This window comes from Porites lutea, chromosome 10 (assembly GCF_958299795.1).
Source record: "Porites lutea chromosome 10, jaPorLute2.1, whole genome shotgun sequence".
Lineage (NCBI taxonomy): Eukaryota > Metazoa > Cnidaria > Anthozoa > Scleractinia > Poritidae > Porites > Porites lutea.
The window spans coordinates 15,499,470-15,512,810 of record NC_133210.1 but is presented as its reverse complement, the minus strand read 5'-3'; the positions used below and the strand labels follow the sequence as shown (position 1 = coordinate 15,512,810).

At 38.3% G+C, this 13,341-nt stretch overlaps 2 protein-coding genes across 2 annotated transcripts; one reads left to right on the top strand and one right to left on the bottom strand.

Annotated features, from left to right (window-relative positions):
* Nucleotides 1-3,671: 3,671 nt before the first annotated feature.
* LOC140949579 (extracellular calcium-sensing receptor-like) lies at nucleotides 3,672-8,233 on the bottom strand. Its single transcript, XM_073398737.1, has 2 exons — nucleotides 8,140-8,233; nucleotides 3,672-6,325 (listed from the first exon to the last, which is right to left on the bottom strand). Exons 1-2 carry the CDS (start codon nucleotides 8,231-8,233, stop codon nucleotides 3,672-3,674), a joined length of 2,748 nt encoding a protein of 915 aa, XP_073254838.1.
* Nucleotides 8,234-10,319: 2,086 nt separating this feature from the next.
* LOC140951058 (DNA-directed RNA polymerase I subunit RPA12-like) lies at nucleotides 10,320-13,063 on the top strand. Its single transcript, XM_073400281.1, has 4 exons — nucleotides 10,320-10,495; nucleotides 11,798-11,895; nucleotides 12,168-12,277; nucleotides 12,960-13,063. The coding sequence occupies exons 1-4, from the start codon at nucleotides 10,369-10,371 to the stop codon at nucleotides 12,982-12,984; spliced, it is 360 nt and encodes a 119-aa protein (XP_073256382.1). The 5' UTR covers nucleotides 10,320-10,368; the 3' UTR covers nucleotides 12,985-13,063.
* Nucleotides 13,064-13,341: the final 278 nt, after the last annotated feature.

Here is a 13,341-nt window from a genome sequence, read left to right as displayed (position 1 = left end):
AGTTTTGTGTATTCTTGTTTACCCCTAGCATGTTTCGGCGCTAGCATCGCTTTTCTTAACTAGTGTCAATAACTTCTAAAAAGTTTCGAAAACGGGTCTCACAAAACTCTTGTTTAAACAAAAGAAAGCAATGACCGCGTCCAATTTTAAGTGGTATTGTCTGTTAGCCATATATTTCCCGGTTTACGTAAAATCACTCTAGTGAGGACCTGGACGAACTTATTTGTTTGGCGATTTGAGCCAGGAAACGTTCTTAGCGATCTTAAATTACTTGCTGAGATATTTCGATAAAAAAAAATATGATTAAAAACTGCATTGTTCTTGTTAATCGCGACGGAATACAATAAGGCTAAGTATTTTTTTTGTTGTATTCAGGTATTTGTTGGATCCAAATGAATTCTACGATGATTCACATCAGAGAGTTACGTTCTACTATCAATTACTTTTCATTAGTTTACGCGCGTGTTGTTGTATTCTAATTGCGCTAAGGCGGCACATGTTGGCGCGCAAAAAGAGCTTTAGACTGTTTGCAGGCCACTGTAAACACTGTACTGTATTTCTAAGGGTATCTGTTGACACTATACTGGACAGGTTCTCGTGCAAAAAGCTATCAAATAGTATGAACATCTTTCGATATGTGACGCTCCGCTTTAGAGTTCGGCCCCCCTTACAGAAATCGCGCCGAAATCACTGTTATTATGTGTGAAAAGAACCTTATCGATCCGGTCTGGTTTTTGTGCCGAAGCAAAAGCTACCCGGCATAGTGTAAACATGTAAACATAGCCTTCGTTAAGCATATCACTTTACTCACCGAAAGGAAGGCAGCAATGTCAAGACGTCGGTAAAGTTCTGTCGAACAACCCGAACAATGAAGCATATAAAACGACCGTTTTTGCATTTTTATCCGCTGTGAGTGTATCCCGGATGAAACAATGAAAGCGAGGCATATTAGTCGAAGCCGAGGCATTTTTCTTCCGGATTGAAATCCTGGAATCTCAAATCGATCTGATGTCAAGATTAATCTTTTGCGCATGTTTAGAAAGAACTTCAACTGGCCGCTCTAGCCTCAAATAGGTTTGTGTACCACGTGAAGTGTAAGGAAGAATTCTTACCTTATGGCCTTGAAACAGCATTAATTATAGAACCAGGCATAAATATTCGCTACTTTACAGAGCCATATATTTTCTCGCTTAAGACGTGTCATTTTCAAACTTGGCAAATTTACTAATTTTAAGGTGCTCTATCTAGTGGTGTCGACGGATTTTCCATAACTTGTCTATGTCAAAAGTTGAAAAAAACCGTGGAAGGGTCGATCAATTTATCAAACTATTGCTTCTTGACATAAGATGGAGTGCTGCGAGTTGAATTCATCGCTTTCAATCCTTTCAGCATTTCTGTGTTTTAATGATCATTATTTTTGCTATCATGATCATTTTGAATTGATCGAGTATAATTTCTCAATTTTGGTCCAAATTTTTATGTTTGGTGGGCCTTAGTGCTTTGAGGTGTGCCAGGTCTATAGAATGAGAATGGCTTTTTTTACTATGTGTGTATTGCTAATACCATGAGTTAATTTTACCACGAGTGAAGTTAAACTCTTATTTTGGCGTGAAGTTTTAGCCCTCAAATCTATAGTTTCACATGTTAAATTGCAAAATGTCTGTAGCAACGTTCCGTAAATCTCAGGACCATTTGGGCGACCAGTGTTAAAGATGTTAGAAAGGAAGATGTCAGAGCATTAAAAGATGCTGTACAAAAGATAAAAACACCAAAGAGCAGAATTTTTAACAAAAAGAGAATTTCTAAAGAGCATCTGGTCAAAATTTCAGGAAATTGTGAACTTGGAAGGGCGTTTTTTAAACTTTACAGTACTTTGAGAGTCTAGGAGTAAAAAAAAAGTCAAATAAAATATAAAACTCACGATTATGAGCGAATTTTGTCGTCCATGGTTCAAATGGCATAATCGTAAAATGAGCCTAAAGGCTTGGGAAATTAAAAAAAAATTGACGAAACGCGCCTTAAATATCTTGATTCCTAATTTCACTCACCATTTGATTCATACACATACAAATGTGGCGCGAAGCGAAGAGAAAAAAGATAAAACATAACAGGTTATTCTTTTTTAGCTAATTCACGCCTTGTTTAACGCAGAATCTATCAATTAGTATATATGAGCTTTTCAAAAGAGAATACCTTCTGAGGCTAGAATGCAAATGCCTTGACTACAATATACCGTGTTCCTGGCATAAAAACGCATCTAAAAACACGTGGTTGTGAGTGGCACTGCTTTCACGTAAAGATGGGATTACATTAATATTAAACATTTGTTGACACATTGCTTAAATCTACACTATTTTACTCTTTCTAATTTTTTCGCTTTTTCTACATTATGGATTTGGGAAATCGTTAATGACACTGAATTTTCATGATTTTTATCTAATTTTTAGTGTTATATAGCGCTTTTGTTTCGATTCGAATATAATATTGCTGTAAACTATGTACATATTTTCACAAAGTTAAATGAGCATCTCGTTCTATTTAAATAAAAAGCAATATTATTATTATCCCGGCTTGGGTTGAGAAAATTCACTGATTTTATAAAATTGTCCACCCAACACTTGCCCTAAATAAATTGTCCGGTTACAGGTGGAAACGAGGCTCGAGTTGACCTTGTTTCGATACAACCTTCCCGCTTTATCATGCTAATCATGTCTTTCATACGCAAACGAGTATTCTTTAAGCACGATTTCCATAAGAAAAAGAAGGAGGTTTGTATCAAAACAGGGCCAACCTCAGTCTCATATTCACTCAAGGGTTAGGATACTAAGCTCACAACTGTAAAATGGTCTATTTTACTATTTGTATTCTGTGCTCACTGCAGCGGAATGCAGGAAATGCCACCTCTGCAAGTATTTTACGGGGCTATGTCAGCCGCTATTTATCATTTCTTTTTAAAAAGCTAAAAGTTGTCTTTGCATCAATTGAATTTCAAAAATAATGCTGCAGTTTTGTTCTTTATGACTATATTTAGGCATTGCAACTGATTCCTGTCGGCTGTTGCAACAGATATCAAAGATGGAAACGAACTGAAACTTCCCAACTTTTTCAAGTTTTAATGCTCTCCTTGAAAAATCACCAAAAACAATTATGGTTTTGAAAATAGTATGGTGGAGACGTGCGTGGTCGAACGGTCAAACTCTTGATCTGGAGGTCAGGGGTTCAAGCCTCGCCCGACGCGTTGTTTCCTTAGACAAGGAACTTTTCTCCATCCACTTTGTCTCTCTTCACCCAGGTGAATAAATGGGTACCGGCGACATACCGTTTGGTAGCCCTATAATGGACTTTCGTTCCGACCATGGGGAAATAGCAATACTCCTAGGCATGCTGGATGCTAAGGTAATAAGGTATAAGCTCCAGCCGTTTGGGCCCTTGGTTCGTGTGCGCCTTTACCTTTATTGTTCCCTAATGAAATTTATTTTAAATCTTCTTCAAAACTCAATAGGAGCATTTTGTGTATGAGTAAATTAAAAGGCACTAAGTAAAATAATTAATTAAGCACAGCATTGATCTCAAACCGTAATATCCTTGATCCATAGCCCATTGAACGAGGATTGTCACACTCTCTGCCCGCTCAGCTTATCAGTTAAACCAGAACCTTTAAACTTAATGTCTTAATTCAAGTTCTCTACACTAGTATGACAGCTGTTTCTAACTGAAACTAACGGTGCAACCGCTACTCTGCTTCTTATGCCGCTGCTGAAAGAAAATTCTGTGACTTGTGAGCAGAAAGCTTCGTGTGTATTTTGCTCGGGTTTGCACAGAACCAAGTAAATTTTGGGGCCAAACATACAGACCAGCAACCCATAAGAACTCAAAAGGGTCGAAGCACATGTTAGACTCGTTTCCAGTGACCCGGTCAGACCAATGTCAACTGGGTAATACCCCATGCTGGAGAGTAATAGAATATACATAGATAACACAATATAACGACCTTCGTTAAAGTTCTCCGGAAGGTTCCTTGCTTTAAAGGCATAAAATGTGCTAACTCCTGCGAGAAAGAACAAGTAAACAATCATAAAGATCTGCAATATCTGTCCAATTTGTGATTGATTCAAAGAACATGACAGATGAATTTTTCCGTCTACTGGTTTTATGATTCGTCTTTGACTTGGAGGATCCAAGATAATCCACAGTAAGACAAGTATAAGCTGAACAGAAATCAATGCCAGAACAAGTAGTGTCTGGCTTTTAGCCATCAAAATGAATTTCTTAAACTTTTCTGCGACCACGTTCACTCTGAACGCGCTGAGTATCTTCATGGTCTTAATTATTAGAATGGCGATAAATGTAGCGAGGACAGAAGATCGCCAACACGCTCCAAATCGACATGTAAAGTTGGTCCGCTTAGCAAGTTCGAAGATGGACATGGAAAAAGACAACGCAATGGTGAACATCAGAATGCAACTCAGTTCGCGATTTGCTGCTTTCACGACAGGTGTATTTCGTTGTTTGTAAAATACGATGCTGCACATTGCCACTGATGCTATTCCAATGGATGAAAACAGCAGGACAAGGATAGTAGCAAGGCTTGTCCAAACCACCTCAGCCTCTGGCAGATCTATGCAACTAGAACCTCTTTCGTTAGGCTTTTGCCCTTTGGGACATTCGTGACATTTTGCACTGTTTATTGTGCTACTTATCATTCCAACAGAACATTTTGTACATTTCCAGCAGCAAGGAGTTGTTGGTGACCTAAACGTTCCTGGGAGACAATCATCCTGGCAGAACGACCTCGGTAAGGAATTTCCACTGGTCTGAGCATTCCATGTAATTTGGGTGTCGTTTAACAGCAGCTTTGGGTTTCTGCTCCTTTCCCACGAACCAATGACAATCTTGACTGGTTGACGTTGTTCTTCTGATGTATAAAAGTGGACAATGTCGTAGAAGGAAGATACTGGATCTCCTGAGGAATCAAAGCTCACCCTTCCGGTCAATCCAAAAAAATCAACTGTGCGGAGGTATCTCTCGACTTCCTGTAGGTCTACTGATAGTGGACTATCTCGACAAACGACTTCATGGGTCACATGATCGGAACAATTTAACATGAGATGTAAAGCATATCCAACAGCAAATACGGCATCTACTACATAGGGGATATAAGTGTCGTAAATCAAGCGAAACAGCATATCCTGGCAATTATCTCCCAGACGCGACGAACAATTAACTTTACTTCGACTCTGCCAAAGCTCTTCCCACCAGGGAACTCTGTTTCTCGAAGAAAAACCATTTGTTTCTGCGATCACAAATTCCTTAAAACACTGGTTATCTAAATGCCGAGGCTGAATTCCAAGAGATCCATGAATAATTTTTTGTTCAGTGTACTTAAGCCCCACAAATACGTCGTCTTCTGTTGCCAAAGCATCGCTCAAAATCCAAGTCCGGTCCTTCAGTTTCTGCTGCACTGCCTCGCTCAGGAAACGACGTCCGTAACTGCCAAAAAGCCACAACACGACTACTTTGGCGTTTGGATAGCTTTTTATCTTATTTACAGCTCTACGTAGTTTTGAGCTATACTCTTTACGTGGAATGTATTCTGCGAAAGCAATACAAAAGGTCTTCCTTCGTTCGGCTTCCTTTTCTAACTCCCATGCTCCACCACGACCATAAGAATCATCCATTGCCACAACGATGACAAAGCTCCAGTTGAAATGCTGTATAACATCAACCATTGCATTTGCCTGTTGGCTATCTGGAGATGCAGTGCGGAAGAAATGACGGTAAAGGGGTGAGCTTAACTCATTGCTAGTTGCCGAGTGGCTAATTACAGGAATTCCAGCTACTTCCAAAAGACTGCCCACAACAACTGCACTTCCTGAATCTGTGGGACCGATCACTGCTGCCATTGGATTACGATCGTTTTCCGCCGAGTCTGTGTCATTAGAACACGAACAATAGTCAACCATGGATTTAAAAGCAATTTCATTTTGACGAACAAAACTGTACGTGTGTTTCATCGCCTTGGTAATGCTTTCGCAGTAATCCCTAATGTCATATCCCAATGTTATGTTAGGAAGCAATTTGGGGTTATTGTTTATTTTGTCAATGGCGAATAGCATTGCTTCCACATGACCAAGACCTGTTGGGAATAACTCCCCACATTTCCCATCTTCTGTTGTGTAATGTAAGAGAAAAAGGCCTCCGAGTGTAATATCACCAGATTGATAGGATCTTTTACTTCCTTTTGCATTTGAAAGCATTGCTGCGCAGCGACCAGCCGCAATCAAGAGCAAAATATATGTAAACATTACCATGGCAACCGTGGCACCTGCAATAAGTAAAATAGAAAGATGGAAAAAAAATAGATGAGATTCCCTAATTGCAATCGAGCATTACTAGTTTTTTGCCGGTAATATTGCTTTCATTCTTTATATCGACTTTAAAGTTGGCCTTCAGTACTTTGATGGATTAGTAATGGTAACAGGACTGAGTGGAGTCCAATTCGGTCTGTAATCATACGAGTGATTAACAAAATCGGACGACCGCGTAGCGGGAGTCCGATTTGTTTAATCATGAGTATGATTGCAGACTGAATTGGACGACACGAAGTTCTGTTACCAATTAATCATAACTTTAACAAAATTCGTGATACAATGGGCTATTTTTTAAACCAAAACACAAGAAATTCGAAATTTTGTTTTGCTAGCAGTGAAAAAAAAAGCCATTTAAGCGCGCGCGTGATGGCGCGTACTGTCCAATTACTTAGGCATGACGCGTACTGTCCTATTAAACTGTCCAATTAAGGCTGAAATCAGGGCAGTTGAGAGCCAATCAGATTTGACAATTTTGTTATAGTTATGATTAAGCGCCATATAGTGGCGGCGGACGTTTCGAGAGCTGGCCATCATCAGAGCACATCATTTCCTTAACTGTCGACACTATACTTGAACCATTAAAAGGGACATAAAATCAGTATTTTTATAATCTCTTAATGGAGGGTTCAGTGAATTGTTTCCGAGAGTCCGTAATACAATCGAACCTACTGTAGACACGTAAGCGACCTCACAAAATGTGAGGACCTTATGGCCGCTCACGGGAGGTGGTCCCAAACGGGGTCGTTCCTTAGAAGATGTCCGCACATTACTTGATAGAAAATATGCGTAGTTCCATGTTTTTGGTTAAAAAATCTTCGTACAGTATATTCTAAGTATCATAGTACACACAGCGAACTTAGAGATCAGACAATGCGTAAAGTCAGGGTAGCTTACAAGAGGTCAAATCAGTGGAAAATCATTAAGCCGTCAGCCCTCAAAAGTGATCTCGGTCGCTTACAGGAGGTGATCGTTGACGGTGAGAGGTTCCAACTGTAAGGCCTTGACTGAGAAAATTTTGCGGTGTTTTGGATAGGTGGTCGCTTATGAGAGGTGTTCGCATATGTAGGTTCGACTGAAGTAAAATTCCTATTTCAAGTACTTTCTCGCATAGTTTTTCCTTCTCTTTTTCGTTCTAAAAGAAAATATTTTTTTAGATTTTAGATGAAGGTTAAGTTTTTTCTTTTTTCATTCGCCAATCTTGTAATAATTTAAAAAGCCGTATGTTATATTAATAAAGTACGCTAGCTTAAAACGATTGAGAAAAAAAGGTCTTATCAGTATCTATATCAGGAGATATATACGAAATTGTCCGGAAACGCACGCGTATCGGTATCATCATCTTTTCTGTTGTCTTTTGGTGATATGACTGTTTCAGCCTGTTTCAGTTTATCGCAACTTTAAATCCTCTTCCATGTGTTAATAACCTTACAAAAATAATCTTTCAACGTCTTTATTTAACAAAATTAATATACATGTCCACCTCATTGTTTTAACGATACATAACTTGGTGAATTTGAAGTCCTCCCTATGGGCAAATTTTCATAGATTCTTCGATTTTTTTTTTTTTTAACTTTTGATAAAGAGCAGCAATTAAACGACTATCCATCGACATTGCTATAAAGAGGGCTTCAAAGGTAACTCACGGACCCAATTTAAAATTGATTCGTCCGAAGAGAGGTAGCATATCGCTGCACAAAGTTGAGAACTTTTACAGACATTTTCTATGGTGGGGGGCCGGTACAAGTTCTTGCCCTCCAAGCATGCAAACCTTTGTAGTTAAATAATTCTGCCACTATGAGGAGCTTTGTCTTCGCTTTCAATCTTGGCAACGTAACTGATTTTAACGCTTTCTTTCCTGCCATGCTAACGGATTTTTGCTAACTTGTCCCAGTCAAAAAATGTGGTTAAAACCGTGAAAGGGTCGATTGAGTATGTCCTTGTTGTAATAAATGTTTCCCCTGTTGGTGGCCTTTTATATATACAAATCGACTTTTTGTGTGTATCGGGATAAGTACACTTTGTGCTCTGACTCATTCAGCATGCATGCGTGAGCACATGGCAAAAATATATAGCTCACTTCAATTGGTACAGGCTACTGCCACTGGTAAACTTATAAGTCAAGGTGTTGATGACAAAACATTGTAATAAAATCGAGTCTTTTTTTTTTCTTCTTCTTTTTTTCTTTTGTCAGGCTACTTCTGAGCTTTTTTTCTAATTTAATTCTGCGGGACGCATTATGTTCTGAAATTATATTCTAAATAAACTATTCCAATAAAATGTTGAGCTCAAAGAAAACGCATTTTTCTTTTCACCAAATATTGGCATTTGCCACTGCAGTCAACCTTGTTCAGTTGGAATGTGTATTTGGTTGATCAGGGGCCGAATTTTTTCACGCCCGCAAGTATGAAATAGTTAGGGTGACGTAAAACAGAAAAGGTCCGAAGGACCGCTTAGGTTGATCTTGTGACACTTATTGTACCGCGGCATACTTCGATACTTTTTTATAGGTTTTACGAGTGTTCAGTGACGTTCTGGTCATCAAAGCTCTTTCAAAACAGCTGCTTCACAGAATGGTTGATTCGGAAACGATTTGCCGCACATAAATTTCTTTGGGGGAATAATACTCCACAAACAAGAAATTTTCCTTACGCTAACGAATGAATCAACGGCTAGCTTATCTCAAGGATGAATTAATTTGTGTAGCGAGTATGTGAGAAAAAATTCCTACCTTCTGTTCAATCTCCTTTGGGTACGCGACTAGGCCAGAGACTTTGAACTAAGTGAGTTTTCACTGTTAGTAAAAAGTTGTTTTTTAATAATTCGCACTTGTTTGGTTTGCGCCAGAGGTGAACTGACGGTGCCACAAGAAATGAGCATCCGACGGTGTCATCTTGAAAGGTAGATAAACACTTAAAAACCTCATAAACTTTAGTTTAAATATTAATATCTAATATAATAGTCAAAGTAAACAGCCACTGAAAATGGCAATAATGATATCACATAGCGGATCTGCTACGTTTTCGTTTTATAATGCCAAACAATTGCAGGCCAGTGTATTTCATCTTCCTTTTTTTTCGTAATATACGTACAGAGGCCGCTATACTTGAGTGACATGAGGTTACATTCAGTGTACATTCATCCCGAGTGGTACTCAACAAAGCCTTCAGTATATAGGGAGGCTCCACCCCGAAGTCCAACCGCTTACTTATTTTTGGCAGGAAAGGTACCCCTTTCATGTGCCTTTTACATGTATTGACAAAAGGTACCCCATCCGACGTACCTAGTTTTAAACTTTAACCCCCCTTTAACTGCTATAAATTCACTGCCTTTTAAATTTGAATTTGAATAAATCACAAAACCAGAGCCGCTTTCTCGATTATTTCAGATGCATCTGTTAGCCCTTTTGAGCCTTTTTACGGACCCAAATGACAGATTTCCCTACCCTTTCATATACTTCAACTAATGAAATCGCTACTCTATCATATCAGTAGTCCAGTACCTCACATGAAGCTCTAATTTCAGTGGTCGACTAAAACAATATTGCCTTTTGTTTTCAGGGATAGGGATGATTGTTATGTCACCGTTTCTATTGTTTTCACAGCCAATTGTGTGAGCCGTTCAGTGAGGTGCTGCTTGTATCATATACCTGAAGCCTGAAAGAGGTACCACTTTCGGCGAGTAACTCAGTTGTTTGTACTATTGCAAACCTTTCGGGACAGCCATTTTGTCTTTTTTCGACATTATACATTTCAGAACTTAATTGCGTGTTGCCTACAGCTGCCCAATAATTAAAAATGTTTCCAGCACGAAATTTTGATACCGATGCACGATATGTCTGTACTGTTTGCTTACTGGTTTTTCTCAATTTTAAAATTCAGCTCCTTCCTGTCCCTTTGTTTTCGCTCGCCTGGGCTCGTCTGGGTGAGAGGCCTGGAACAGAGTGTTTCTGAGCCGCCGCACAGCCTATCTTTATCAGCGGCCACTCGCACAATTCAAGATGGCGTCCGTGGAAGCGTTCGAATGTGATCCTGATTTCTGTCCTCGCTGCGGCTCTATCCTCCCTCTCCCCGGCTTACTGGAAGTGGTTTCCTGTACCCTTTGCAACTTTCAGAAAGATACATCCGGTAAGAGTATAAAAAAATTTCGTGATTCAAATTAAAGCGATGAGTTGAATCAGTCTTTCCAACATGCATGTGCAGCGAGTTGAGTCAGTCGACAGAGTTCAAAACACCCGCAAAACTAGGCTGGTTCCCACTAAACCAATGAGTTGCTAATGTCAGGTTACTGTCATCAACATGTTTTCAAATGAAGGTTTTCTTTTAAAAAATGACACCTTACTTATCTTTTTTATTCATCCGCAGCTATCAATGTTATGTGTTAATGTCTGATAATAAGTTGAAAACATAGGGAAATAAAATTTGACCAAGTATAAAACTGAACCACAACACAAACATAGCATATTTAAACGAAAAGGTTACATGTGTGATAATTATTAGAATGATTATTAAAGGAAGAATACTTTGATCTTTTATCAAATTGCCCCAACTAATTCGTTAAGGATATGTATCAAAACAAGTCTGGTGAATTTGTGGTTGGATATTGTGTCGTAAAGGCCGATGTTCATCCTTGGTGCTTTGCAGTTGTTGTCATTGTTTTGAGACTTCCCTATTGTCCTTTCCAACAATCTCACTGGCTAACAGTTGTAATCTCGAAGGGATGTAAATCCTACATACAAGCTGACTGAAAGCCTGAATATTTCATTTTGTTTATCTTATGACCCTTTGAGGTTTCCTAGAGATGTTCAAGTTTTGACTGTAGAAGTGTTCTTGTCTAAGGAAGCAAATTAATGAAGTCAATCTTTCTAAGTAATTTCTTCCTGCCGAATGAGGTGATCAACACGGCAAAGAATTGTTTACAATTATTGACCACGTTGTATCCGGAAAATTGGCAAATGAATGACCTTTGAGATTTCTTGCTGGTATTATACAACTCAGCTCTGCAGTGAGACAAGCAGCTTCAAGTTTAATTACATATATTCCAGAAGCCTCATTTCAGAGTTGCTCATAAAACCTTGGAAATCTATTTGACCACAAATACAGCTTTTGTTTGAACATGGATGTCCTCATGAAGGGTTTTACAAGTAAAGCATTAATATGAACTCAGCTCTGATTCAGATGCTGAGCTTTTCATGTGCCGAACCCAATGCATAAATTGTTATGATGTATTTTACATGAAATGAGGCTGGAATTTAACATTAGCATCTGAATAAATAACTGCTCTAAATAACTTGTAAAAAGTTTTGCCTCTGAACTGGGCCTGAACTGATTGTTAAACTTTTATAAACTTTATCTTTAACTGGTACTTACATGTAGCTTATGTTGTCAATTACACATGTATATACATGTATTTTTTTCTTATGAATGCAGACTTTGAGGGTATAGAGGTTCACTCACGAAAGGTTTTTAATACTGTCAAAGAAAAGACGACAACAACAAAACAAGCAGATGAGTCAGTAGGACCAATGGTAAATAGTAAAATTGCAGAATTCTTCTCTGTGCACAGGCAAAGATCACTAAAACCAAAACACAGAACCAAGGCTCACCTGGACTTTTCTGTTTTGTTCTGTTTTGTCTTTTGTTATCTGTTCATTTGCTGTTTGTTTGGCATGTTTATGAATACCATTTTAGGAATGTTTTCTCATGAGATGTCACACATTATGAAACGATTGTAACTCAAGATTTAGATTCATCATTTACTTTTAAAATCTTCTAAAATGATTGTATGCTATGCATTTAGGTTGACAGGAAGTGTCCAAACTGTGGTCATGAAGGTATGACATACACCACAAGACAAACCAGATCAGCTGATGAGGGACAGACAGTTTTCTATGGCTGTCCACAATGCAAGTAAGAAAACCAGTAATTAATCTAAAAGGCCCCTATAATATTGTCTATCTGCAAGTCAAAATAAATGAACAAGAGAAACAAATGATTTTAATACAAAATCTATGATTACCAAGTGTAGTTTTCTGAGGGTTCCAATACGTTTTTTCACGGAACCTGGAATTTGCCCTATTTAAGGGCCAGGAGTCAAGATTTTTGTTATTATTACTATTATTATATAAGATTTACTAGTGTAATTGCACATGATTTTCTCTCTCAACATCCGAGTCCAAACCATGGACTTTAGGATGCAAAGAGGGTTTCTACTTGACAGAGAGAAGGTGGGCTGTAGAAAGGAGAGTTATTTTCTGGAGTTCATGAATGTTGATGTTGCCAGGGAATTTGTTGGTGTAGTTTCATCATTATTATCATCGCATCATCATCATCATCATCATCATCATCATCATCATCATTATAATTATTATTAGTTCAGTTACTGTATGACTGAGTTACAAAGGATTAAAACTTACACAACATGACCTTGCATTTTTTTTTTCCATACTATGCTTAAGGCATTAAAATCCATCAACTATTGAAATCGATGCATAATTAATCTACAGTAGTGGACAGAACTACTACAGGTTGAATTTATCTTACTGCCACAGTAGGGCTCTAATATTTGTATGTTTTTTTCCTTTTCTGACAGGTTCCAAGAAACAGAATATTCGTAGAAATAGTAATTATTTTTGTATAGTGTACCTTGTATTTATTTTTCTTTTTGGCAGCAAAATAAAAACAATTTTAAAAACACTGTTAATTGATAAATGAAGATTTTAAAAACATCAGATTTATAAATAAGTGTCACCATTGCGCCATAGTCAAAGCTTGATTCTCCAGTTTTTCTCTTTTGAGAGAAACTCCAAAGGGCAAGGAATCGGCTCCTCCTTCTTCTTTTTCGGGTGTTGTTTCTGACTTTGTTCCCTTGAGGAAATAAATTATTTCAAAATGGTGGTCATTTACAAGTGAAACGTGGAGAGAGAGAACGCGCGTGCAAGCCCCCTACTCTCGCGTCCGCTTTCGCGTGCCTC

Coding starts and splice junctions, on each gene's coding strand:
- LOC140951058 (XM_073400281.1), top strand. CDS start 10,369: ATGGCGTCCGTGGAAGCGTTCGAATGTGATCCTGATTTCTGTCCTCGC. Junction 11,896..12,167: donor ATGAGTCAGTAGGACCAATG/GTAAATAGTAAA, acceptor CTATGCATTTAG/GTTGACAGGAAGTGTCCAAA. Junction 12,278..12,959: donor TATGGCTGTCCACAATGCAA/GTAAGAAAACCA, acceptor CTTTTCTGACAG/GTTCCAAGAAACAGAATATT.
- LOC140949579 (XM_073398737.1), bottom strand. CDS start 8,233: ATGGCAGGAAAGAAAGCGTTAAAATCAGTTACGTTGCCAAGATTGAAA. Junction 6,326..8,139: donor AGAATTATTTAACTACAAAG/GTTTGCATGCTT, acceptor TACTTATTGCAG/GTGCCACGGTTGCCATGGTA.